The sequence below is a fragment of the Siphateles boraxobius genome, unplaced genomic scaffold, assembly GCF_051911475.1.
Source record: "Siphateles boraxobius isolate OS27281-9 unplaced genomic scaffold, OSU_SipBor_1 12, whole genome shotgun sequence".
In the NCBI taxonomy this organism is placed as follows: domain Eukaryota; kingdom Metazoa; phylum Chordata; class Actinopteri; order Cypriniformes; family Leuciscidae; genus Siphateles; species Siphateles boraxobius.
The window spans coordinates 13,906,597-13,934,001 of record NW_027508722.1 but is presented as its reverse complement, the minus strand read 5'-3'; the positions used below and the strand labels follow the sequence as shown (position 1 = coordinate 13,934,001).

Below are 27,405 nucleotides of genomic sequence, written 5' to 3'. Positions count from 1 at the left end.
AAAATGAAACAAGAAACAGTTTCTATTAAATCCAATGAAAAATAAAACAAAAAAGTACTCAGTTGGTCAATTTTATAGTTTTATTAGCTCAGAATACAGTACAAATATGGAAGAAAAACAATGCTAAAAAAAAATAACACTGGCATACTTTCAACCGTAAACATACACACATTCACATATTAAGAGAGGAAATTAGATGTTAAGTTTACAAAAAAAAGTAATGTTAAATGGTAAATACATGAAGGCTAAACCACAAGTGTTCAAATGGTCCATAATGCCTTACTGAATTCAGCAGTATTGTGATACCAGCATGAAAATGAGGCCGTGAAACATGATGTATAAAAACACTGTAATAACAATAACAACATATCATGCATAACATGTTAGATTTGGTCATGGTTTTTTGTTTTTTTAATTGGAGCCATTGCTTTTTTCGATTGGCATCAAATACTAGAACTTTTTGGACATAATAGTCAAGGGACAAGGCCAAGAAGAGAAACACAGGTGCATAGATAAATAAAATGAGATATGTAAAACGGATACAATTTTCAAAATTATCAGCGCTACCTTAAAGCCAAAATGAGTGGTCTTAGTTAGACAATAGTTGTTATCGTAAACACAAACAACAAAACAAATGAACTAAAATGTCAATGATGGGATTCTGTGCATTAATCACAAGGAATGGTGGCTGTTAAAAACTAAATATTTCTGAGAAACATTTAAGAGTTCAATCTGTTCAGAATCATGTTAGTTTGTCTACAGTAACACTGTTACTTTTACCAAAAATGATAAAAATGATCGCTAGTTTTGTGATGTTGAATCTTGCTGTATATAACCAGAGCTTTTGTGTAGATAATACTATCTTATCCATAATCCAGACGTAAAAAAAAAAAAAAAAAAGCTTTAACTACAATGTCATAGATTTATTACAGTATGTCTATGTAAATATTACAAGAGGGTCAATGATTGATGTGCTTTTCTTTGGAAATACTTATTTGTCAAACCGACCTACAATTGTTTAATCGCTAAATACCTCTGGCAATATATGGAATGGAAAACAATTGAACTGATACTGGCATGATAATCAATGCAAACCTACTCAACTGTATCATCACATGTTTTGTTCTACATGTTTTAGGATGTGCTTTTTAAAATATTTGTTCATTTACAGGTAAACAGCATGCAAAAAAAAAAAATTACAAAATCGCATCTTTCCCTGCCTTTGTTTTTGTTTATTTTACATTTGTTGTGACTACAATTTCACAAAGAGCCCTTCTCATCCACTACAACGTATCTTTTGGAAAAGCCTTATTGAAAGTGCATGGATGACGGTGGATATACAAACTATACGTCTTGCCTCAGTAGTCAGCTGTGGTACAATTAATGGATGTTTTTTTAAAGGCATGCTGGGAGAAGTACTGTGCAGTTCAAACGGCAGTGCAGTACATTACCTCTGCACAGAGTCAGCCACTACAGTAAAAATTCAAGCCACAAAAAACGGTCCTAAAATCACTACTCTGACACTTTACATATCGAACAATCTAGGGGTAAAAATTGTGTCGTATATAACATTCAAAATGGAGGCACTAACATTGCGCTCGCACACATCAGGCCCTGGCAGAAAGACGCCAGGCCAAACAGGGCAAGCTATGGGCTGGGATCTGAACAAGGCCATTCAGAAAAAGCAGTAGAGCTTCGTCAAGAAAAGGCTAAACTGACATTGAGCAAACATGAGGAAAATGAGAATGTGAAACGGAAGAGAGATTTATAACACTAAGCCAATTATGCGTCTTAAATTTGGTTTAGGTATGTGTGAGTTTCCACCAATCACTGTTTGGCCTGCTTGGCACGTTGGGTGTGGCATTTCATGCACAGAATTCTGCCATCCAATGGGTAGCAGCCATCAGCGTCTGCCTCGATGGAAAGGGGACGAGCACAATCCTGCAATCAAAGAGCAATGTCTTATTTTAAAGCATGACTTCTAATTTGAGGCTAGAACAAATAGGTAAAGATAACTAATGAAAGAGTGTTTGTACCTCACATCGGTAGCACTTCAGGTGAAAGTTCTTCTCTAACGCAACAACCCTGATGGTCTCTTCACTTCCAGGGTCGGGAATAATCGGCTCATTGCAGCTCACGCAGAGTGGAGAGAAACGGCTGAGAAACAGAAAAAGAAGGAGAGAGGTTAAGATAAAACATTTTGGTAACATTTTACAATAAGGCCTCAATTAACATTAGTTAATGTATTGACTTACAGTATTTATTCATCTTTGTTCATTTAAGTTAATAAAAAATACAGTACTTCATTGTTTATTCATGTTAGTTCACAGTGCATTAACAGCTTTTGATTTTAATAATGTATCTGTAAATGTTGAAATTAACAGTAAATTCTGTCATCATTTACTCACCATCAAGTTGTTCCGAACCTGTATGAATGTCTTTATTCTGCTGAACACAAAAGGTATTTTGATGAACGACTGTAACCAAACATATCAAGAAGTTGATTTCATACTTCTATAATATGGGAAAAAATGCTATGGAAGTCAATGGGGCCCATCAACTGTTTGGTTACCGTCATTCTTCAAAATATCTTCTTTTGTGTTCATCAGAAAGAAATTTATACAGGTTTGGAACTACTTGAGGGTGAGTAAATGATGACAGAATTTTCATTTTTGGCTGAACTATCTCTTTAACTAAGATTAATAAAGGCTGTAGAAGTATTGTTCATTGCAAGTTCATGTTAACTAATAAATCTATAGCGTTACCAACATTTTTTAAATATTATATACATTTTACATGGGTGTTTTTTCAACTTCAGGCACCTTCATTTTTCAAGTGTTAATTTTTATTTAAATATATGATCATAACTTTTTTTACACTACATTATTTTTTCAATTTTTTGTTTTTCTTTCTTTTTTTTCTCTTGCCCTAGTCAGACTTTCATTCTTAAAAAATGAAAATCCATCAATAAAAAACATGACAAAAAAACCCATGATAACACAAAGTGGAATTATAATAAACCAATTCAATATATATTGTGTGGGATTGATTTATATAAACTTTTTATACAAATTACAACAATGCCCATGGACGTGAAAAGCATGTTAAATAAAGGTAATCTTGCTTGTGAACATTTTTGTGCCTCATTTTCTAATCAAGCTGAAATTCAATTACAAAAAGTATGAAAATACTATTTAAGTGGGTGTATTTAGGATACATAAAAGCAAATTAACTTTGAAACTTTGTTGTAAGGATGTTTGATTTTTATTATGCTAAAAGTGTCCCTTAGTTGAAGAAAACCCCATTTAAATAAAAAACACTGTTTTGTTCATTACACAGATACCTGATTGAATGGGGTAATTAGTTAAATGCTCTAAAGTATACCAGTGTATAACGGAGTGCTTTGTTTGGTCTGTGATTAGTGAGATGGCTCACCGATGGTAATCTTTGACACAGTAGGGGTTGTTGTTGTCATCGGTGATGAATGGAGCGCCCTCCAGGGTGCAGCTGCAGGTAGTGCAGCGGAAACAGTGGGCATGGAAACACTGACCCACCGCCTTCAGGACACGGTCTGTGATCCGCTCCCCACAGAGGGAACACACAGTCAGAGATTTCTGGAAACACACAATCACACCCAAAGACAAACGGTAAAAAAAAGCCAACGCTTTAAGGAAAAACAAACGGAGTGGGTTACTAAAGTCTCTGAAAAATCCCCAATGTTCATAAAAGTCTGTAATATGGATAACATTGACTCTCGTTAAAGTTTTCTGATACACAAAAAAGCAATGTGTCAATTAAAAAAACGGTGAATATGACATTTCTTGCATCTAAACGGGTTTGTCTCACCATGTAGCAGTCCTCGCACTGAGGCGTCCCTTCGTGGTCATAGAACTGCATGCCCTGCAGGGGGCGCTGGCAGCTCATGCAGCAGAAACAATGGGAGTGGAAGAGTTTCTCCATTGCTCTTACTGCTGGCTGAGATCTAGACAGCGCTTCTCCACATTTACCGCACACTTCTGAAAGGAAAAAATATGTTTATTTTAGCAAAGAAAAATAGAGCTTGAGGATACTGAGAGACTTAGATTAGTCTCCAGGATGATAATTGGGTGACTGGAGAGGTTGTACTAAAGCACTATTGTACTCTAGAGAGGTCATGTTTACACCTGTAGCTACGATATGTTTTGTCAAAGGTAGACGAGGGAGGCACATCACTCTTTTGTCCACTTTCAACCACTCTGCCCTGATTTCTTCGAGGGGAGGGTCTATGGGCGGGTAAATGTAGCTATGGTTTTTACCTCAGATCTTTCAATCTAATGGACAAAATAAGCTTGCTCAATTTACATACGTTAACGCGCTCAGAGACGACGAGGGGGGAAAACAGAGAGCAAGACCACGCCAAAAGCTGTGGGTGAGTGTTAGAAATCGGGAATGGTGAGAGAACAATGTGCTTGATACATTTTTCATCCTAAAACCAAACTTTGGTCTTCAGCTGACAGTTTTAACCCCGTCTGGCTAGCGCGCAACTCCCATAATGTTAACATTAGAGCAGTAGGCGGAAAGCAGGTGGTCTTTTGTGGCTGTTTGAACGCATTTGACCACATGAGCGTCTACCCTACAAAAGCAATCCTGTCAAATGCGTTTCCGACTACCTCTGGAAGTGGTCGAAAGTGGACAAGCTCAAAACGTTTTAGACCCCGTTTACACTTGTATTTAGTGCCATCCACTTGTGATCCTATCGACCAAAACGCTTCTTAATATAACATGTAAACAGGGTTTCAGTTCAACAGCACCGCCCCACCTTAAAAGCATTCCTGACCAATCCTCCCTAAGCAACCGTGACCATTCTCCATATTGAGTGCAACAGTCGGGTTATAGAAGTAAAAATCCCATTTAGAGAGAGGAACTGATTTTTAATGATAACTTATAAACCTTTAAAGACAGACCGATGAGCTACAGGGTTAATTGATGACTATATGCTTTTGTTGAAGCCATCAGCCGGTATTATTTCAACATTTTGAGAACAATCATCTTTAATCTTTTCTTGGTGGAAGACTATATTACCCATGATTCTACAAAAAAACCTCCAACAATCAGAGAATCACAACAAGCAAATCTCACCCAAACTCTCAACTGCCAGTTCACTCCCATTGAGCACTGGGAATGATGTAATCGAGTCAATCTCACTACGCTCTCAAACTATTAAATAGTTATGATTACAGTACCTGTCAAAAGGTTGGTAACATAAAAAAAAAATTATTTGAAAGAAGTACTCTTATGCTCACCAGCGCTGCATTTATTTAAAAAATACAGTAAAACAGTAATATTGTGACATTTTTTTCTATTTAAAATAATTATTTTCTATTTAAATAAATTTAAAAATGTATTTTATTCTAAGCTGAATCGTCATCTTAGCAAAGACTCATCACAAAAAGACGATCAATAAAGAACAAAATCAATCTATGACCAAGAACATAATCAGACTTAAAAATAAACCATAAAACACAGAACATGAATCCACAAATCAAACTGCTTATTTCAGTTGCATGTGAAAGTAGGTTGATCTAATCAAAAACTGATCAAAAAGTATTTTAAGTTTTCACCTGCACGCACATCTAAGCTACTAAGAAACCAAAAAAAATAAATAAAAAAACCCTTCAGTGCTGACAAAGACAGAGTGAGATCATTACACAACTCATCCAGAGAGATCCAGACATGGGAGAGGTGAAGCACTGTGGTGTTTAGACTCTGATAATGAAGTAATAAACCGAGATAGAGAAGCTACATCAAGCTAAACACCTACACAGGCCAATAAAAAGAGAGGAAGACAGAAAAAGAGCAAGAGAAGCCTTGAACCATTACACAGTCAGTGTTTATCACAGCTTGTCTGCCTTGTGTTAAACAAGAGCCATATGGATGTCTTAAATTAACATCAAAACCAGGAAATCACTGAAATTCCAGCAAATGAAAAACTCAATGAAATCTTAAGGGTGTGGGTGTGTACACAAGGTTAGGTGTACCTGTAGCTGGAGAGGTGATCACAGGAGGATGTTTGTCCATGTCTTTGATAAAGTCCTTAGTCATTCTCTCCAGCTCTTCTACTTCCCTCATAGTGAGAGGAGCTCCACCAGAACCAGACACCTAAAAAAACAACAGCATATGTTTGCCATTTTTCAGAAATTTTAGTTTTATACATGTCATTGTGTTAGGCAACTGTATACATTTTTTGAGTAGGGATGCACGATATGTCGTCCACCATATCGGTACCGATATATGTTCATTTTTAATGTTATTGTTATCGGCCCGATAAGAAAATTTGTCCGGTATATTAAAGCAGATAAATAATGGATTATTTCCTTCAGTTGAGAAACTGCACTGTTTGCCATGATGGTTATGAATTGCTTGAAATATTAGAATCACTTAAAAAAGGAAAATACAGTTAAGTGCAACACGTGAACCGCAAGTCTGTCATATAGGCCGCATACATTTTATTGGTGAGATTTTTGTTTTTGTAATCAGGCTCTCAAATATTATATATAAAAAATAGGATTTAGATTTATCAGCCAATATATCGGCTTTCAAATATAAAAATATTATTGGTATCGGCCTAAATTTTCGTATGGGTGCATCCCTAATTTTAAGTAATGTAAACATCTGAAAAATGTCTATTGATTTACACTGATGGATGTTTACTATCCAAAATGTAACCAATCACAATGAATCACTGTATTATTTGTATATGAATTGCAATTGACCTTTTTCTCGCATCCATTTGCATATTGAAATGCGACTGGTCTTTTCTTACAATCTATTCATAACATCTATAGTTGCCTTTACTCCGCACAGACGATGTTGCATTACGTCAATTGCTCAACAAAGCTCACAGAAAAAAATATGAGTGCTATGTGTCATGAGTCTCATGACATCAGCAAAATTCATGACTCAGATGCGGCATTTCATTTATGCAGAATATGTGCATATGCAAAAAAGCTGTCCCAAAAGCCTTATGTGTGCATTATTTTTATTTGTTTTTATTTACCCTTCAACTTCCAGTACCATTCCAAAGTCAGGGGTCGGTAATATTTTCAATAAAAAAAGAAGTCTCATGTTCACCAAGCAGAATATACAGTAAAAAGTACAGTAAAAGCAGTAATATTGTAAAATATTACTACAATTTAAAAAAACTGTTTTCTATTTTAATATAGTATAACGTTAAAAAAAGTATAATAATATATTAAAATGTAATTTATTCCTGGGATGGCAAAGCTGAATTCTCAGCATCATTACTCCAGTCTTCAGTGTACCATGATCCTTTAGAAGTCATTCTAATATTAATGCTCAAGAAACATTTCTTATTATTATCAATGTTTTTTTGTGGAAATCATAACATGAACAGCATTTATTTGAAATAGAATTTTTCGGAACATTGTTAATATCTTTAAATCGATCAAAAGCGACATTAATGCGTCTTTTCTAAATAAATCTTACTGCCCCCAAACTTTTGAACTTTTGTACACTGACAAAATGTCCGCCGTCTAAAATCTGTTTCTGATGTAAAACATCGTACTGTGAACAGCCAAATTTAAGACAGCACTTCAATTACCAAACTAAAGCCTTAGGGTGCTTTCACAACTGGATCGATTGGAGACGTTGTTCCGAAACAAAGGGGCGTTTCCCTTTTGGCCTGGTTCGTTTGGTCATATGTGAACACAACAATCGCACTCTGAATCGGAACAAAACAACCGAGCCGAGACCGCCTAGAAGAGGTGGTCTCGGCTCGATTCCATACGAACCCTGGAGCGGTTCGTTCGTAGTAAGAACACAACCGACCCACAAACCGGAACAAATCAATGTGTTGCCTGGCAAGGTGGTCTCGTACCGTTATGTACTGCTGTCGGGATTTTTCGCGGCACTGCTCGACGGACCGTTCATAACCCCTCTCTTTCATTTTATAGCTGATCTTCTTGTACACTTCGGTGTTCTTGTGTGTAGTGTCCAACATCCGGGAGATGTGTTCTTCCGACCAAATATCTATGAGGCATTTCACCTCTTCGTATCACCAAGTCAACCCACGATTCATTTTGTGTTAGGCTACTGTTGTCATGGCGATGTCCCACAATGGAATGCGCGATCTGCACGCATGAGGTAGTGGTGTAATGGCGTAAGGAAAGCCCTGGAAGGGTGCGCGATTTGGACCGCTTTACAACAGTGTGGTGTGAACAGAGTGACGCATTAAATTGATTCGGAACAAAGAATTCTGTTTCGGATCTGTTCCGAAAACAAAACAAATCGATCCAGGTGTGAAAGCACCCTTAAACTTAAGCTTACCAAAACTCTAAAATTAGTCTTACTTGAGGAAATATAAATGTATTTGCATAGTTATTAGCATTTATTTTAAGATTTATTTTTGCCTTGTTACCTTATTTTACCTTTATTTAAATTACTTAATCAAGTTACAGTCTAAGGCACACCCACCTTTGGTGCAACCGTGTTTCCTGCTGGTCTGCTGAATGATGCCATGGGTGATTTCTTAGGTGCAGCAGGAGAAGGCGGAGCAAAGCTTTTCTGACTGCCAATGGGAGATGTTTCAGAGAGATTGAAAGCAGGTGTGGAGGCGGGAATATTCACTGGTGGAGCGACAGGGGCAGGAGGAGCCGCAGGAGGCGGTGGTGGGAAAGAGCTTTGGGCTGGGGTTTTAACGGTATGGTTAAACCCTCTTGCGCCTCCAGAAGGGGCAGAACTAACTGTTTTGGAACCAAAATTTGAATTCAGCTGACTGGGAGGGAAGTTGGTTTTTGGAGCAACAGCTGGGCCTTTAGCCAATGAATTTACAGGAGCAGGGGCAGAGGCTGTGCTCTGATTGGCCGGTCGTGTTCGAGCACGTAGCTCCTCAGCCCAAGGGGCAGGGGGAGGACGATCCTGCAGCTCAGGAGGGGGCAGAAAGGAGAGGGTGGGCTTAGGTGCTTTTGGTGGTGGTGCTACTGGCTTTGGCGCTGGTGCTGATGAAAACTGGCTAGGCAACTGAGTAAACAAACACACACAGAAATATGTCACTTATCACATGGGGAAAAAGGAACTTTAAAGGCTTACAAAATCTCTAAATTGTGGCATCATAATGTTGCAAGATTAAGATTGTGAAAAATAATTGTTCCTGCTTTATATTGTTACTTCCTTATTTAACAATTGCTTTATTTGTGAAAAATACTCTAATAAGATTGCAGAATCAATAAGAATGACTGCAAGTTCAAATGATTTGTTTTCATGTTGATTCATTTACAAATTATTATTCCTAATTTAGTAAATACTATGCAAAATAAATATGTATTTTATTGCAGAATGTGTTATTTTATGTGATTTTTAAGTTTGATATTATATATATATATATATATATATCAGAATTATATCAGTCATTGACCACCCTAAAAATCCCCTAAAATATCAGCATCTGCAATCAACTTCAAATCTTGTTGACCTCTACCAAAAAATAATAGAGCAGCACGGACATTCGTCAAAACATCTCCTTTTGAGTTCTTCTAAAAAAAGTAAGCCTTGGAATGCCATTATAGTGAGTAAATCTTGCCGCTATTTCATTAAGGTTGAAAAATTAAAGGGAAATAAACTGAATCCTGAAGGTCAAGATTAGAATGTCAGAGGTTAAAGGTTGTGCGATTACCTTTGGGTTGAAAGGTCCACTAGTCTCCATCTCTGATAACATATCAGTCAAAGAGCCCAGCTGCTTGTCAAAACTCGACTGTTTCTCAACCAGCCTCTATGGAGAACAAAACCAGAAAGAGAAATTGAGGGGTTGGGGATTGAGACAAGATTGTGTGTGGTGTAGGAGAGGTTGGAAAGGATGTGGGTTAGGTGAGAGGAGAACGACAAGAAAGGGTGAATCAGCCATGAAATCTGAGGTTGTGTTGGAAGGAGTGCAAGAGTATATAAAGTTAGGCAATAAAAGGGTGGAATACAGTACAAGGCAATAAAAAAGGAATATGTGAAACAAAAAATAACAGGGTTAGAGCTGAAAAACAATCCAAAGAACATCAAACGTGTGAAGAACAGATATAAAAAAGAATAAAGAAAATGGTGCCTTGAGGATTGTTCCTAGATCATAATTCATGCCTAGTTAGTCATTTGATCAAATTATATGAGATAATAAAAGGGCAGACACAAGCAAATGACAGTCTTGCTCTCAGAAAACCACAGCACTGTTCAATCACTACACAATCTTCAAAGAAGAAACATGTATTTTCAGTAGCTATGTTTCCATCCAAAGTTGTGAATTTAAAAAAAAATTGTAATACCACATAAAATTTTGCGAATAAAGCACCGTTTCCATCCCATATGTTCAAGAGAACAAAATTGTTAGTTCCTGGGAAATTGGCACAAATGATCTGTAATAAAAAAAAGAAGCCACTGTGGCTCTTTTTTCATACATCAAATGACTTGCAGCTCAGAGCGCAGACACAACCCAACAAACGCCGTCATGTTATTAATCCCCTGGTTGTCCAGTTATCCAATCACATCATCCTTTGAGGCAAAGTTTATTATTGCACCTCAAAGGATTTATTCGGTAAATGTGATTCCGTCATAGTTTATGCGCATGTCTTCTTATCGAATAGAGAAAAAAAAATGTGCCTCAATTGAGTGCATACATTTTTGGCCATTTTTAGAATTAATGTGCATCTTTGCATTTCCATCCAGCAGTTTTTGTATGCGATAACTCCAAAATCACACGAAAATAGGTGAATAGCTAATGGCATTCAATTCCACTGCCTGACAGTGGAAATAACCACAAATCATTACATTTAGAAAACATTTGGGATCAGGCACTATGGTCAACTAGTTTAGGTAGCAACCAATTAGTAAGAGTGATATCTTCGGTTATAGCAACGCAACTTGTACTATTTTATGTGCTTCTTGCAGCATGAATTGCATTATTATTAGGATAATAAAATTGTGCATGCAAAGTTCCCTCTTTTTTTTTACATTTAGATACTTAACATCAAGGGCCAGATTTACTAAACAGGGCAAATTATCACAAGAGCACAATTTAAATAAAGCGCAGTTGGGAGTGGAAAATTCTGTGCGTGATCTACTGACGACACACAAATTAAAGAACAGAGACGCAGCCAGATCATTTCCATAATGACCAATGCAATCCACCAAGAGCAGCGCAAATTAGCATCTAGTTTAAGACATGCTTCTTTTGGGCGGTAAAAAAAAAAAGGCACAAATACCAGTAAATTGACTAGCGCAAACCTAAGTAAATCACCTTGCATGATTCATTTAAATACTCTACTCCCATACATTTTGCGTCTGAAAGGGAAACTCCTACAAATGTATATGCAATAAGGTGATCTGCATAAATAATACTGTCCACCCCTTCTCAGCGCTAATTTTTCACTGTGCGTCTTTAGTAAGTCCTGACTAGTTTTTTAACAGCAAAAGATGGTTTTGTGCTGGTGCAAGCTGTTAGTAAATCTAACCCCTAATAATTTAATGTAATGTAAACTAATAACCCCTAATAATGTAATATAATGTAATCTTTAACAAATCTCAAAATAAATGTTGCTTGTTATGCTTAAAATCACTTGTTGCATAGAAAAAGACTTTTAATTTAGAAAAATAAGGTTAATATCTAACATTTACTGGTATCATCCAAAATGTTAATAATAGTTAAAAAGTTAAGACTAAGACATCAAAAGCCCTTTATTCCAGCATGCTCTGTCCAGCTGTTTTGGAACACAAGAACATCTCCTTCGTGAACACTACCTAAAGCATGTGATCAGGTCAGGTGATCACATAGCTGTCTTAAGACAAATTAGTTAACTAGTTGTTTAGACAAAAGGTCAGTGAGTTTTGTCCATCCCTAAAAACTCTATAGTAAGAAAATGTTTCATGAAAAACGTATATTCATTGCTCTCAGTAGCAACAGCGGGTCTTGTTTGATTGAATGAGGCCCTGTGAGAGTGATGATGTAGCCCAATTACATCGCTCTCACCACAATAATACATCCATAAATAGAGTCAGGGCTTATATGGACAAGTCAGCAGACAGCACATATAACTGTTTCTCACAGGACAGCGGAGTTTACTGCAGCAAACTGCTCAATTCTAGTGACTGTCTTTTTGTAAATAGAGAAGATGGGAAAGTTGAATTACAGAAGACTGTTAATTGAATTAACGATGCACCAAAATTTCAGTAATTTGAAATTGGAATGGAAACGCCCAATGGAAACATCGACGTGATATTGAAAAAGGAATATTTCGCAAAACTCCAATGGAAACAGTTTTTGCACATTTACAGGTCACCTGACGTATATGGTTCGGTATGTTTGGACAGAAGTCGAGACAGAGTTCTTCATTAAACTCATAAAAGACAAAAATTATACTGGGAAGTGCAACAATTTATCGAGACCGTGAAGCAGATCAGAGGGAGAAACACCTCATATGTGCCTCATGTGTTAAGTATAGGGGACTTTCCATTAATGATTGGATAACATGCCTACGTCTCCTTAGATTCAAAATAATAGCTAGTGTGGTGGCAGATATATACGCAAACCTACCAACATTCATCGCCACGCGAGAGGAAAAAAAAAAGACGTTCTAGTCGCATAACATCGGTTAATGGAGACGGTGTTTTTATCGACATACAGAAAATATAGCAAAAGTTTTGCTTAAATCTATAACGCGTCTAATGATCGCCGTAGCCGACTCAGTTCAAATCTTTCCTGCTAGTTACAGCACAAAATAAAGATCAGAAGATTTGCTGAAAGAAACTTTACTACTTACTGAAATGTATCATGTCACGCTCAATTAGTGTTTCAACCGTAGAAAGACGATGTCAATGCAACAGCTTGTAAACAATGTCACATATCGTTGCATTTACCTCAGTTTACAAGAATGTCTATAGCTCATTAGTTAGCTGGAAATATATATATTTATATTTCCGTGCATCGTTACAGTTAGAATTGAGTTGTATAGGTTTAAAAAGGATACAAGTCAGTATAGTGTGAAAGCTTTTTAATCTTAAAGGACCAGAAATAAGAAAGGCTGGGAATGACACAAGGGCACGTAAAGACTCGTTAAGATTAAAATCAAATTGAAATGATATCAAATATATGGTAACCTACCTGAGAGTTGACACCTGCACCGGTCTGAGGGAGAGGAGGAGGTGGTGGTGGTGGTGGTGGGGGGGGGAAGGAGGCAGAAGGTACAGAGATAAACTCCTCGGGAGGAGCAGGGAGGTGCAGGTCTTCTGCAACTGGGGGCGGGGCTGGGAATGCAGGAGGAAGGGCATCAGATGCAGGGGGTGTGATTTGGCATTCTGGAGGAGGGGCTGGGAGCTCGGCATCATCCAGCGGAGGAGGAGGGGGCGGGAAGTCTAATGGACGAAGGCAGTGAATTTCATTACACTCGCACCAATTCACAATGACAAAACACTCCCTTTCTGCATTGTTCTTTCACCTTAACACAACGCATGATAGCATGGCTTATCTACATACTGCACCTACATTAGCATACATTGCTTCTCTCACATGTGAAAAACAACTCTTTAGATCATCAGGACTGGCATTTGAAGGACAATGCAGATATTGAATATTGAACATCAGTAAAGACAGAAATGCAATTCAATTTAATCCTTAAAGTCATATTCAGCAGTTTTATAGCAAAACGCTTAACACTTTGCTCAAAAGTGAATTCTTTAACAGTCGTGTCTGAAAATGCACTCTGTTGCCAATCGCATATGTTGTCTCGCATAATTACTTCAGTTGCTTTTTTACAAGTTGAGTGAGCTTTCTAAAAAGCAACTCACGTTCGATCTATAATAAAGGATTAGTGACCCACTAGTGATATCATTATGAAAATTAAAGCCTAAAAAAAACAGTTTGAGAAAACTTAAATGGTTTGGCTGGCATAAACTTACTCTTTATTACATTTCATTTGTAATAAAAAAAAAAATGTTAACAACTACTTCACTGCTTATTAACGTTTGAAATCAATGTCATGTGGTGCAACTAACATGAAGCATGTTAAAAAACATGAAACAGGAAGTGATATCAGTGACCCCATGCAGACCCTCAAGTCAATAATTCTCTAAAATATCAAATAATTTGACATTTTTATGACAGGGCTATGTTAGTTTAGATAGTAAAATCACATGTGGTTCAAGTCCCTGAAAACTTTAAATATTAATAAATGAATATATTTTTTATTGAAAATAATGAATAAGCGGTGTACACACATGTATTAAAGGTGTAAGGAAAATATATTAGCCTATTACTTTTTACTTGATGTCTACACTACATTTTTACGTTTTTAGGGTTATTAAAATAAAACTGTTGCCTAAACGTTTTGCAAAACCATATAAAAAAATCTTTATACAAAGAGACCATTTTTAAGAATTTGCCACATGTGTTCTAAACTATATTTTTAAAAAGACTTTACTTGTTCCTTATCACAGATTGGTCGTATATTAGAAATGACACATTTCATCTTTCATGGCAATTGTCTTACCCTCACAAACAGCTGAAGGGGGCGGGGGCATCTCTCCAACACGTCCAATTACACCAGTGCTTACAAATGGAGAGGGCTGTGATGGGGCCATCTGTATTTTGGGGCGTGGAGGAGCGACAGATGCAAACTTTTTGGGTTGGTTGTAGAAAGAAGGAGCAGTAACTTTGAGGGAGACCGAGGAAGTTACCACAATGGGCTTGCCGCTACTAGAGTCAGACATCTTGATCTGAAAAATACAACAGTATGCATGTAGTCAAAGACGTGTTACAGTTCAGATGACCATTTCTGCACAAAATTTTCCAATGCAAACAAACTAATTCAAGATCACTTGGTTGCATAGTTTGGCAGAACAGCATATGGAAAAATCTTAACGTTTAGTAAGTGGTCTGTAGCTTTGGTGCCTGAAACTGCTATATTCATGCAGCATTGGTTCTCAAGAGAGCCGCCCACCTGTCAGTCAACCATCTGGGTTAAATTTGAAAGAATTCTCCTACATGTCTACAGCTTTGAAACACCCAGAACATGAGCAGGAAATGTTCCTTTAATATTTTTAGCATTATACAATTGTTTAAAAACAAGATGTGGTGAGCCTTTCAGTAATTACAGGGAAGTGAATTTAGCTTTGTGAACAATGTTGTTCCCTGTTGTGTCATAACTAAAAAACATAACTGGCTTTAAGAGAAGTTTTTTTAACCTCTAAACTAACATGGAAAAAAAAGTTATGTGTACCTTAACTGTTTGTATGACCACGGTGAGGTATAATAAGGAAATCATTCACCAAAATATTGGATAAGGGAATTCCATGAATTAGTTGCCAAGCATTTCACTTCCTGTTATGTACATCTCAGGCACTTCCATGTTGTCTATTTTGACTTGTTTCATATCTACTCTTTGTTTAACTCAGTTTCATATCTAGAGAAAAGTCTCACTTTCAGAAATCCATTTTCAACAGTTCATTCTTAAAGGGACCACACACAATTTTTTGTTTTTTCTTGTCCTTTAATGTCCATTTTTAATCATGCCATTTTCTAGTGTTTTCAACCTTTACCTAAGCTTTAAATAATCAGTTTAACAGTCGCCTTCAAATGTGAAATGAGCAATACATTTTTTACTGCCCCATTCTTCAATAACAGCCTCTTTGCAAATGATATGCTTTCGCATTGGGTAGTTATAGGGACTCAGTTCTAGGAACAAGCCACCAGTCCCCCCGTGAACTAAATGTTCCCCAGAACTCTTTTCCTGATTGCATTCGCACCACCAGTTGGAACTTTGAAGTGACGTAAGCCGTCTTTTACATCCCGCTGCTCTGATTATTATTACTTTAATTTAGACGCCGATGAGAATGACTTAACCAGAGCCAGAGCACACATTGCTCCCATTCTCCGTTTTCATTAGTTTACAATGTTTTACAATCCTATCTTATAAGTATTGTACCGTGTGGTTGATGCCCAATGTCACTAGCTGAGCAGAAATACAATCAGGTTTCGATTGGTCCCTTCAAAGTCGCGTTGGATTTCCTCCTTAGCGTAAAGATTGAGAAGTGGCTGGACTTCTGCGTCGAGGAAATATACAGGCTATAAACCGTGTTTGCATAGCTTTTTAAAAATGCTGGGTGCCAGTGTTTTTCATGCTTTCGGGCCAATTAACGTACACTTATATCACTGGAAGTTCCATTGTGCTGGGTTAGACCCTACTCTGAAGTAGCTAATTTAGTTCCCCCAAAAGGCGTTCCTAGAACTAAAATTGTTCCCTGTTCCTGCTGTGCAAACACACCAAAAAGAGAGTACTTCCTCCATTAGTTATTGGAACTATATGAAAAGGTTCCTACGGTGCGAAAGCCCCAATGTTTATGATCTGACCACAATTAACAGGAACCTTGTTAAAATAAACCTCCTAAACCATTACTACCATTTACTTTAGATCCATCAGAAGGATATACACAACCAGTAATAGCACAAAAGTTTCTATTTCATTAGTTCAACTAGTGTTTAGGAATAATAGTATCTATCCTCGTGTTGTCAAAAGTACTGGTATTTAGGTAACAAGCTGATAAAAAAAAAAAAGAATAAACAAATAAAAATAACGATACTAGCCTTTCTGCAGTACCAGTAGTATCGGTGATACTATTAATTAATACTATCAATTATTATCTAAAGTTAATGTTAATTTTGGCAGCCCTAAAATCTTATTTTGTAAAAATATTTAGCATTCAGTCTATTTACCTCCTTACAATCAAAAACCGATGGATACAAGTGCCTACATTTATTTCTTTTTCCATAATCCATTTCACTCAAATGTACGTCGCAATATGAAAGTAAAGATCTGACACTACTTCAGATCATTTTAACTTTAAACTAGTAGTTGTTTGACTATAGCTTGTTTTCATCAGAGCGCAGAGCTCAAGTATGAGAATTGGTACAGAGAACTATGAAACGTTACTGGTTTTGTACTGACTATGAAAGTGTATTATTGTAACAACACTAATCTATTCTGCATTCTCTATGGTATCTCACGGTGAATGGGAGTGTCAAGTTTCTGATGACACAATAGGTATCACTGACATGAACCGTGAATCATCACGCGTTCATGCATTCATCCGTGTGACGTCACAAAGTTACAGTTACGAAGTTGAGAAGCAGCTTGCAGCTTAGTTTCAAAACATGAAAACATCTTTTGGGATACCGCTTTGAGTTCTGAAAGTTCTGATACGTTTTCATAGTACACAAAATCCTTTAATGTCATAAGATCAAGCAAAATTCAATTTGTCATGATAGGACCCCTTAAAATGATTAACAGGACACAGCAGAACACAGATGGTCAGAAACACATTACAAAGATACAACCTTCTCTTGTAGGAGGATATTATTTCTGTTTTGATTTTGCTTGCACACAAGCAAGCTCTCCAAAGCGAGGTTATCAGGGCTGAAATCATACCATGACTTCCCCTTTATGAGGCCTCAGGGTACGGTCAACCGAGCTTCATCTAGAAACAGTTAAAAGTGCTTGAGACATGTGGATGTGATATACCGAAGAAGTGCTCTCATGGCATGAGCTATGTGCAAATATTTACCTCAAGCATGTTTGCCATTAAAAACGACGACATTACCTCATTCCCCTCCTCCTGCTGCTGCAGCTGAGCCTCATTTTGACCTAATGACTAAGTCATAACTTTTTTTCCTCTATAGTTCTCGTAATACAGCCAGTGAACCATAACTACTTTTTGAAAGTATGAATTACAGATGATGGCAAACACTTTAAAGGCATCAAATGCAGCCTGGTCTGTCCTAGCCAAATAACTCTCTCTAATTCATCCCACTGTTGCCTTCTAATGCAGATGATGTATACACGGATTTCAAGACAAAAGAACGTCTTTCATTTCTAGCTTTACTAATTGGCGCCACATTTTTGTTATTCTATCCTAATTACCATATTTTGTCCAGTCAAATCATGTTATACTAAATCAGCTAGGAAAGAAACATGCAATGCATGGCAGTCATTTCTCGTTCACATCGTTTCGGTTCAGCTTCTCAAAATGAACTGACACCTTCTCACCTTAAATGTGCTCTGTAGCACAAGTATTAGAGGAATTAAAGTAAATATTCAAATGAACTCATCCACTCTGAAAAAGTCATGTAAAAATTATTAGAACTTGAATTTTTAATACCAAGGATCCCAAAATATGATGATCTTAATATAGTATAAATGAGTCTGCATAATGTATAAATTGAACATATTAAATCTTAAATATGTTATGTTAAGTTTATAAAAATGTATAATAAATTAAAATGATTAAATCTCATGCATTTTCCATTCTGCCTTGATTGAATGGAACCATGATAATTACAACAAATTGATAAACATTCTATTAATTAGTAACGTTAACGATACCTTTGGAAGCCCTAAAATCTAATCTGCATTCTGTTGATCTGCCTCCATCCAATCAACAAATTATCGATAGACCCACCCTACATTTTTTATAAAAGATCTGACACAACTTACCAATAGTTCTGACTAGGAGTGCACGATTTATAAAAAAAAAAAATCTAACTGCAATTTTTTTCTGAAATTTGAAATTCAATTTAATAAAAAAATTTAAATTGCAGGTTTTCTGCACTTGTTATGCAAACACTGGCAGATAATGAGCAGCACACATGTAAGAACACAGTGACGTGCTTCACTCTGAAACACACAGTGCATATATTTAATTAAATCCCAGCTTTTGCGATTTAATAATCACACTAAGCCATATCCCAATTTTGGATTTATTTCGATTAATCATGCAGCCCTAATTCTGACTGTAAATGCTTCTTACATGATGAGGAGCCACATTCAAAGCCATTGTAAAATTATACTAAATTGTGACCGCACATCAATTGAATGCTACATCATGAGCCATGATGGCACTTTTCTCAGCATCCCTAAATAACTCTTCACACTTCATGCTGTGCTACCAAACAAACAAACACCCCTTAATAACCAAGTTCCTCTTCACCTTGTTTGAGTACATCCAACTCAATTTCTCTCATCACACACACAAATGTAAATCCTGAAAAGCAGTACGGTCCAAAGACAGCCATACAAATCTACAGCGGTCATGATTTTCATCAAGAGGGGTAATTGTGAATCGTTTAGCAGTTGACTCCCACACATAACCACAAACTCCAGCAGATTCCATGTTCTGGCATGAACAGAAGAGCTCCAGTTCACACAAATATTCCCTAAACGTCTGACAAGAGGTAATGATCCCTTCTGCCATACCTTCCCTTATTTAAGACGCTAAGAGTTAAAGATGCTTTGATGCGGTCCACCAAACCATCTCAAAATCTGAGAAGCTCTTAACGGATTCTGCATAACCATAAGTGGAAGCACAATTTAAGGCCAAAAAAGAGAGGTATTTTTAGTCCCTAGTTCTGAGTGTGCCATGAGAGGCAGTGACATGTAAAGTGCAAATTCTTCACCTTTCTCCTGTGGTTCAGATGTAGAGTTTAATAATGCAGAGGTGCATGCTCTGATGAAATATTCACAAAGGACAGAAAACAAGCCATAAAGACAGGGGTTTAAAAGACGACTCATTCTCCTCATGGCCTCCATCTCCAGATCAATATAAACTTGCGGGTACGAACTTGCATGAAACATTCCATAGAGCTGTTCCAGTAACTGATCCACAGCAGAGCATGTGACATTGATGCTCAAAACAAACAGCAATGACTTACTTTTGAGAGTGTCTTCTGCCACAAAATGGAAACGATGATCACATCCTTAATTCAGAGTTCCCGTTCAAGCAAACCAAAAAGAACAAGAGACCAACCATCCTACATCCTTCTTTGACAAACAATGCCAAGATTGAAGATTGAATGCCACTTGAAGATTTTAAGACCAAAATTGGGTCTTAAAATCTTCCTTTCCATATAAAAATACACTGTTAATATGCAATATTGATCTTTATGCAGTATTTTTAGTAAAACAAATAATATATTATACTTAAAGAAAATGTATAAAATATATTAGAAAAATATGACTTCTGTGAAAATACTTGAGTATTCTGTGAGTTTTGACTCATGATTAAATTGCAGTAAATAAAAGACTAAATAAGTAATACATATATTACATTAAATAACCCAATTTAAATGTTACAATTAACAAAATTGTATTGCTTGTATTGATCTGGCTAAAACCACGGCGAATGCGTGAATATTTATTAAACCCAGCCCTAGTTCAAACTAGGCCATTTCCTGCTTGTTGAGGTCACCAGCTGCCAGTTTGGCTGGTGTGTTTAGTCTTTATGGGTACTATAATGGTTCGGATACACTGCTAGACACTCTGATAATGTGAGAAAGAAGACAATACAATAGTGGAGTGGTTCTCATACTTTTTACACTCAAGTACCACCTCAGAAAATATTTTCTCCAAGTACCACCATAATGACCAATCTTAAAATACAGTAGTAGGCCAAACTATTCAGCTATAGCTATGCACAGCTCAAAAACGAGGCAGTTTTATTTCTAATACGAATATTTATTATTGTCAAGCCCTTTTTATACAGTGTAAAAACCCAGTTTGAACAATAACACTGCACTGTGCTGCTTACATACAAGTAAATAAAAAAACTTAAATAATGATTAAATGAAAATGTATGGCACCCTAAAAGTAAAATTAAAAATGTACTTGAAGATTAAATGAAAATATATTGTACTTAAAAGTTAAATAAAATAAAAAAGTACTGTACTTGATAAAAAAAATCAACCTAATCAACCAAAAAGCCAGCTGAAAATAAAATATGATAGCATTAGTTAAGTTATATGCGCGATGGGTTCCGCCATGTTAGTTTGTGCCGCTGTTCAGAGAATTGGATCTGTTGGATTTACAACACGTGAAATACATCCACTTCTCCTGAAATACATGAAAGTAAGTGGCCGGTGAACTGGGGGAAGAATAGAGTAAACTTTGAAGTTACTTACACAATGTGTATCTGATATGAATAAAACATGTCGTCTAATTATAATGGGAAGGATTATTATTGCCGCTTCCATAGACATCAGTGTGTAACTCTAAATGTATTGTTTTTTTATTACTTTTATTATGTCTGAAACCTAAAATATTAAACATTATGTGGTTGAAAACACTGAATAGTTCAAATATATGACAAGCGCTGAGTGTCTCCGTGTCTGGCTCAGCGCCAGCCAACACATGAAAGCACATCTGAATTCAGCATCACGTAATGCACTGACCGTTCTAATCACACCGGTGTGATCGCACGTGCGAAATTCAGCGATTCCTCTGCGTCCAAACCAGTAAACCCTATCTAGGGAAAAAACACTCTGCCACTTTCATTACTCGCTATGGAGATCCAGCAAAGGATTAGATCTCATCAAACTAGGACATTCTTACAGTGTTTGCACGCCATGGAAAGAGAAACAGCTGCAATATAAAGATTCCAGTGGCCTTACGTATGTGTCTGCATTTTTTCACTAGATCAGAATGACTACGTGATATAGGGAGTCTGGCTCATTTTTTGCAAAAAGGAGAAGCAGCTTATCTGGCTCCATGAGACCTCCTTGCGCAGTCTTGATGGATACTGCAGCCTGGAAACGTTACTCTCAGAGGGAAACAATGGGACATTTTTAAGAATCGTTGCATGAGATAAGCAAATTCTTCAAAATTGTGTTTGCCACGCTGGAGACATCAAGAAATAAATAACAGGACATGTTGAAATTACAGTAAGTGATGTTCTACTCTGACTTCAGATGTGCAAATAGCTCTTTATAAGGAGTCAATCTCATCAACAATAGACCAAAGCAAATGTGTCATAATACCTCTCTGGCTGCAAACACGCAGTATTTTCAGCAATGCAGTTTTCTGGCTTCCTCTACAGATTTTATCTCAGGTCCAACAAGTGACAGAGAAGCTGCAACTAACAGCGTGTAGATAAGAGTTCACTTCAAAACTATATTAAGACTGTTGTGTGCTTGAATAGCACACTGATCTTGATAACTTGTAGTTTTGGGAAGCAAAACAGCTCTTGACAAACAGTGAACTGTCAACTTACCACACAGTATGACACCACAACAGCAGTATGTTTCAAAAGATAACGTCACCTATGACATCACATCATAAACGAGTCCTATCACAATGCCTGACAATGACTAATATGAGAATCATTTCCTTTCCCAAATCCAGCTCAAAGACACTTGGTTGGAATTTGGTACTGAAGACTCCAAAAGCGGCATGATTCTATTGTTCTGGGTGAGCTGTGAAAAGCATGACTGGTGAAAAGCATATGGCACGCCCACAATCTGTCTGGGTTACACTGGGCTCCAATACAGCTCAGACGGATAGCATAATTACGTCATGGGGGGGGGGGGGGGGGGGGGGATTGGCATATAATGTGGGTCATAAAGTCTGTCAATTACATGCTTGCTTGCTTGCTTTCTGTATGGGGCATAAAAACATTCTTAATATAAAATAATTTACTATATGTTAAAAAAAGCTACTAGTACATAAAGTAAAATGGCAATAAAGACACCAATGAGTAGTTCAATGAATAAATGTTTGAATACGTGCAAGTGCATTTACCACTGCTGCTCAGCAAAATCCAGTCATTTGATTAGGACTCTGCACGTTTTGGCTGTTTTGTGAGAGGATGATAAAGTTCCCAAAGCAGATTTCACTAATGTTCAAAGATGCAGTAAGTGAACACTTGTAGCCAATCAGCAGTAAGGGTCATATATACATTTATGATGGGGAAAGTGCCTGTGCAATGTTCGTGAATTTACGGGCGCAACCATCAATATAGGGATGTGATGCTTTTGGGTACGTGGGTGCGTTTGTTATTGGTGATTTCAAATATCAAAAGCGTTTCTCAGAAATCGCTTACTGCACCAAGTTGTTCATGCAAATTCACCATGCTGATCAACAGAAAACCACTTGGTTTGAAAGTGACTTCTGTGTGAGCAGTGCTTCATGGTTTCTGGGGCCCCCTGGACTATTTATTGCCCCGGGTCCCTGTTGAAATCACGTTCCCAAATGGGGGCCCTTCGGGCCTCCGGAGTCATCTTAACCATTACATCACCCCTGTACGTCGCTACACTAATGACAATGGAAATTGTTTGCACGCAAAATTTTGCTGTAATATTGCTAATGTGACCACACCTGTGTTTCCCATACATTGATTAATCTGTTGTGGCCACAAATAGATTTCAGTGCTTCCCATTCATTAACTAGACTGTGGCGGCTTGAAAAATATTAAACTTCTCATAATAACATAAAAGGTCTTTAATGTCATGTTTTTTGCCAATGCTGTCAAACAAACTAAAATCGAAAGCGCGATAAGGCTTTGTGTCCTTTTCAAAAGACTTTCTGTTTGGGTGGTTGCGTTGCCAATCTATTAAAGGTAGGGTAGGCAATTTTAGAGAGGCTAGCAATAGCAAGCTAGCTTTTAAAGAATGAGATGCCACCCTGCTTTCAGAGTGTCTCCCCCAAAACACATAGACGCACACAGCAGAGTCTGCAAAGCGTCACATGAGACCGTGTTAAATTACCTCATGCCTAAAAGCACATAACATTACAATTATAAAGAACGCAAACAATTTAGAGAGCTCTTACTGTACAGCCTGACTGCGGATTCATTTCGCCATTGATAGTGTTGATACTGTTCAATGTAGCCATTGAACAGCTCCAGCTAGAACGTCACTGGTTGCCATCTCGTAATCATGGTTATGCCATGGCGTGAACAGCATAAGTTTGTGTGTCTACGAGCTTGTGTGACTATGAGCTTGTACAAGCTGACTGTATGTCTACATTCGCAGGAACACGCTGATGACGTGTAATGTCTGTGCGAGCAGGGTGTGAGGAGGTTTGAAAATACATGTTGACAGGCAGGTAGGACATTGTATCATTCGGACCGAATGCAATGATTGGACAAACATTTTTGGACCTGAGACTTCCACAATAGATATATTTAAATTTTCTATTATTGATTGCTATCAGGATGTGAAGAGAGTTTCAACCAGTAGGTTTATAAACAAAAAGTGTTTATAAAAAAAAGTCCACCCTACCCTAAACCTATAAACTGCTGCTCATCCAATTAGAATTCAGTCGGAACGATTAACACCAAAAAGGCTGCACTCCTCATTACAAACTGTTGCATTGAATATTATTATTTTATGTTGTAACGGGAGATAAATAGCTTTATTAACATGATCAGAGCATTTGTGGCGGTCTCATGTTGTTATAATTCGCGCTGATTATATCATTCCAGTCCGCATTCAGCACATCATCTTTTTTCAGCACATTTGAGGTGGAAAATCCTAAATCATTCTGGCGTCGCCTAAAGGCCAGTAAACCTTAGTCATCTTCATGAACTCCACCCAGATAAATCCTGAGTTTATTCATTACGACATTATCGCCTTAAATTATACTGAATTGACAAATATTGCGGTCTCGTTCTTCAGACGCGGAAAAGTTTGTGTAACGTTAGCTGTTCCCGATGGTAGCTTATCAGACTCAAGAGTAGTACGAGTTATAACAAGTTGCTTTAACCTTATATGGATATCTGACTGAAAACCCAGACCGTAACAAGAGAGATAAAGCTCCCAAATGAATAGAATACAAGTTGACTCCAGCCCGAAATCTTTAGTTGAAAGCATTATTAAGATTTAACGTTAGTTAACATTGTACACGAGCCCCACCCCTCACTTTATTTAGGTTATATCATTAAACATTTCACGGAGGACGGAATTCCAAAGCGATTATGAAAGATTTTCATAGTCAGAATACTTAAAACCATTCGAACAACAAACATTATGACCTTAATGCTATTTCAATAAATGTATACATCACTAAAAACCAGTGTGAATGCATACATGGTTTATGGTTTTGATGCGGATAGATACTGGTTTAGGCTACTGTTTGACAAACATCTGTCATTACAATTATAGAAAAGGTGAAACAAAGGCACTTACTGTTCGTTTTCCTCCGGAAAGGTGCAGTTATGCCAGTACAAACAGACAACGCGTCTAATTTCTATCTCTACAGCCCTTTATGAGTATCCTTTCTTATTGTATATCACTTTACGTTGCTGTGGTTGCGTCAGGCACCATTCTGTTAGTACTGACAAGATCTCGTGGGGACGATCATCAGCGAATCTGATCTGCCAGCATGAACTTTTTACAAATGTACCGACTCTAGTCGCACTTCCGGTTCACGCTTCCGCATTCTCCTGGCCGCTGGAGGTGGCACAACATCTGCGGCCAAATGATGACTGCACTGCTGTTAGAGATCTGTATTCTGCACAGTACCCTATTCAAGTTTTTACCGTTTTATAGTTTATATTAGCTATTTTAAATACAGTGACAAGTTAAATTTAGCAGAAATATTACATGCCTAATAGCAAAAATATAGCACATGCACATTGTACAAGCAAAACGTTTCAAACAAACATGTTTGTTAGGTTTTGGTATTAAATGATAGCCTACTATAAAAATTTTCAATTTCTGGGTTTCAAATGGATTTCAATTTCTCTTTCAATGTAGCTGTAGCTTGGATTTATTCTTTGTGTTTAACGGTGCTGTTGTTATATGAAGAGGTTTAATAAAGGTTAAAAAAAGTTAATTGGTAACCTCACCTTGCACATAAGCAATTTGGACAGTTATTAAATAAACGGTCAAACAAGCTATCAGTCTTGTTATATTGAAAACAGCTTTGACTTACCTCTTTGCCTGCCTTCTCCTTCTCTTCTTGTTTCTCTCTCTGTAAGTGATTTCAATGATAACTTTTTCTGCAGTCTCTACTCCTGTTTCTTTCCGAATCACAGCTGTTGAACCCTCCCCCTACATGTCTCATAAAGGAATGACACCATCCCTCCGTCTAAACAAGTTCTCTCTTGCTTGTCTTTCGCACAGGTCATGCGTATTACAATCCAAACACCTCTCTCTGTTTCTCCCCCCTGGATTCTTTAAACATTCTTCAAACTATGACATCAACCCTGCCTGCCTTTCCTTGTAAGGGCAGAGTGGGTGAGTAAGTGACTGAGAAAGAGAGAGGGAGGGAGGGAAAGAGAGAGAGAGAGATAAAGGAGGTTGGGGGGTTTATTAGATACAGACACATGCAATGGTTGGCAGGACAAAGAAAGAAAGAGACAAGAACACGCAGTGCTCAGATAGACGAATTAAACTGACACAAAACCTTGAGCCTCGCTCAAAAATAACACTTACAAATTCAAGTTAGTTTTAATAGTTGTGGTCAACCACTATTGCTTCACAAACTATTTTCCACTGCCGGTTCCAGTTTAATTTTAAAGCAAACAGGGTCATCCAAAAGGCATTAAAGATATAGTTCACCTAAAAAAAGTGGACATTCAATAATTTATTTAACGTCATTTAAAGCCCATGACAATCTTTCTTCCGTACAACACAAAAGGAGAAGTTTAGCACAATGTGTGAGCTGAGCTGCTCTCTTCCATTCAATGAAAGTGAAGGGACCAGGGGTTGTCAAGCTACAAAAGCTACGGGGCGACTCTGAACCCGCTTCCAATGAGCGTGCTTCGCGTCGACGCGCGTCAGAGCCCGCCAAGATGGGCGTGGCCAAGGGCTATATATTGGGCTCCCCGTCGTCTGAGTTCTTTAGGTTCAATCGACTGAAGCAAATTGACCAAGCACAATCACGGCAGATTACGCAATACTCGTTCCCTCCTCTCAGGGAACCGAGGTTACGTTAGTAACCGAGTCGTTCCCTTTCGAGAGGTCTCTCCTATTGCGTAATGCTTACGCTATGGGAACGCCATGTAAAACGCCGTGCGTGCTGACTTCGCTTCTATTAAGCCGGAGGCCGGTGCCTGAGCTTTTGAGCGAAGTAATTATCCAACGAGCCAGCCGAAGGCAGGCTTTATAAAGGGACAACGTGGAACGGCCCAAAGGGCGTCCAAAGACACACACAAGCACATTTTTATGTACTGTCATGTATGAAAAATCCTCCACATCAGATGCAAAGATGTGATTCTATGAGGGAGGAGACAATGCTCAGCATGTACACACCCCAGCCTATGCATAGTTAGACCGACAGTATGTTAGAGTGCAATGAGGGGACCTGTAGGTTATAAAACCTGATAAATGTGGACGGTGAGGCCCAGCCTGCAGCCGCACAAATATCTTGAATGGGTATCCCACTCGACCACGCCCACGAGGAGGCCATGCCTCTCGTAGAGTGAGCTCTGATGCCCAAGGGGCACTGAAGGCCCTTGGCTTCATAAGCCAGCGCTATAGCATCAACTATCCAGCGCGATATTCTTTGCTTTGACACAGCCAGACCCTTAGTGCGGCCGCCAAAGCATACGAACAACTGCTCTGTCTGTCTGAACAGGGCAGAACGTTCCAAATATACTCTGAGTGCCCTG

General features: G+C 37.7%; 1 protein-coding gene across 2 annotated transcripts; it reads right to left on the bottom strand.

Moving 5' to 3' along the window:
* Positions 1–66: 66 nt before the first annotated feature.
* On the bottom strand, positions 67–26,188 carry zyx (zyxin). 2 transcript variants are annotated; one of them, XM_077208867.1, is made up of 10 exons: positions 25,725–26,188; positions 14,517–14,742; positions 13,133–13,383; positions 9,671–9,766; positions 8,473–9,018; positions 6,018–6,138; positions 3,847–4,016; positions 3,436–3,614; positions 2,037–2,157; positions 67–1,941 (listed from the first exon to the last, which is right to left on the bottom strand). In XM_077208867.1, the coding sequence occupies exons 2-10, from the start codon at positions 14,734–14,736 to the stop codon at positions 1,828–1,830; spliced, it is 1,818 nt and encodes a 605-aa protein (XP_077064982.1). In that variant the 5' UTR covers positions 14,737–14,742; positions 25,725–26,188; the 3' UTR covers positions 67–1,827. The 2 variants fall into 2 exon arrangements, with proteins under 2 accessions (XP_077064982.1, XP_077064972.1); XM_077208857.1 differs by lacking the exon at positions 25,725–26,188 and adding an exon at positions 24,977–25,239.
* Positions 26,189–27,405: the final 1,217 nt, after the last annotated feature.

Coding starts and splice junctions, on each gene's coding strand:
- zyx (XM_077208867.1), bottom strand. CDS start 14,736: ATGTCTGACTCTAGTAGCGGCAAGCCCATTGTGGTAACTTCCTCGGTC. Junction 4,017..6,017: donor GATCACCTCTCCAGCTACAG/GTACACCTAACC, acceptor TTTTCCTTTCAG/AAGTGTGCGGTAAATGTGGA. Junction 2,158..3,435: donor TGTGTCAAAGATTACCATCG/GTGAGCCATCTC, acceptor TCTGTTTCTCAG/CCGTTTCTCTCCACTCTGCG.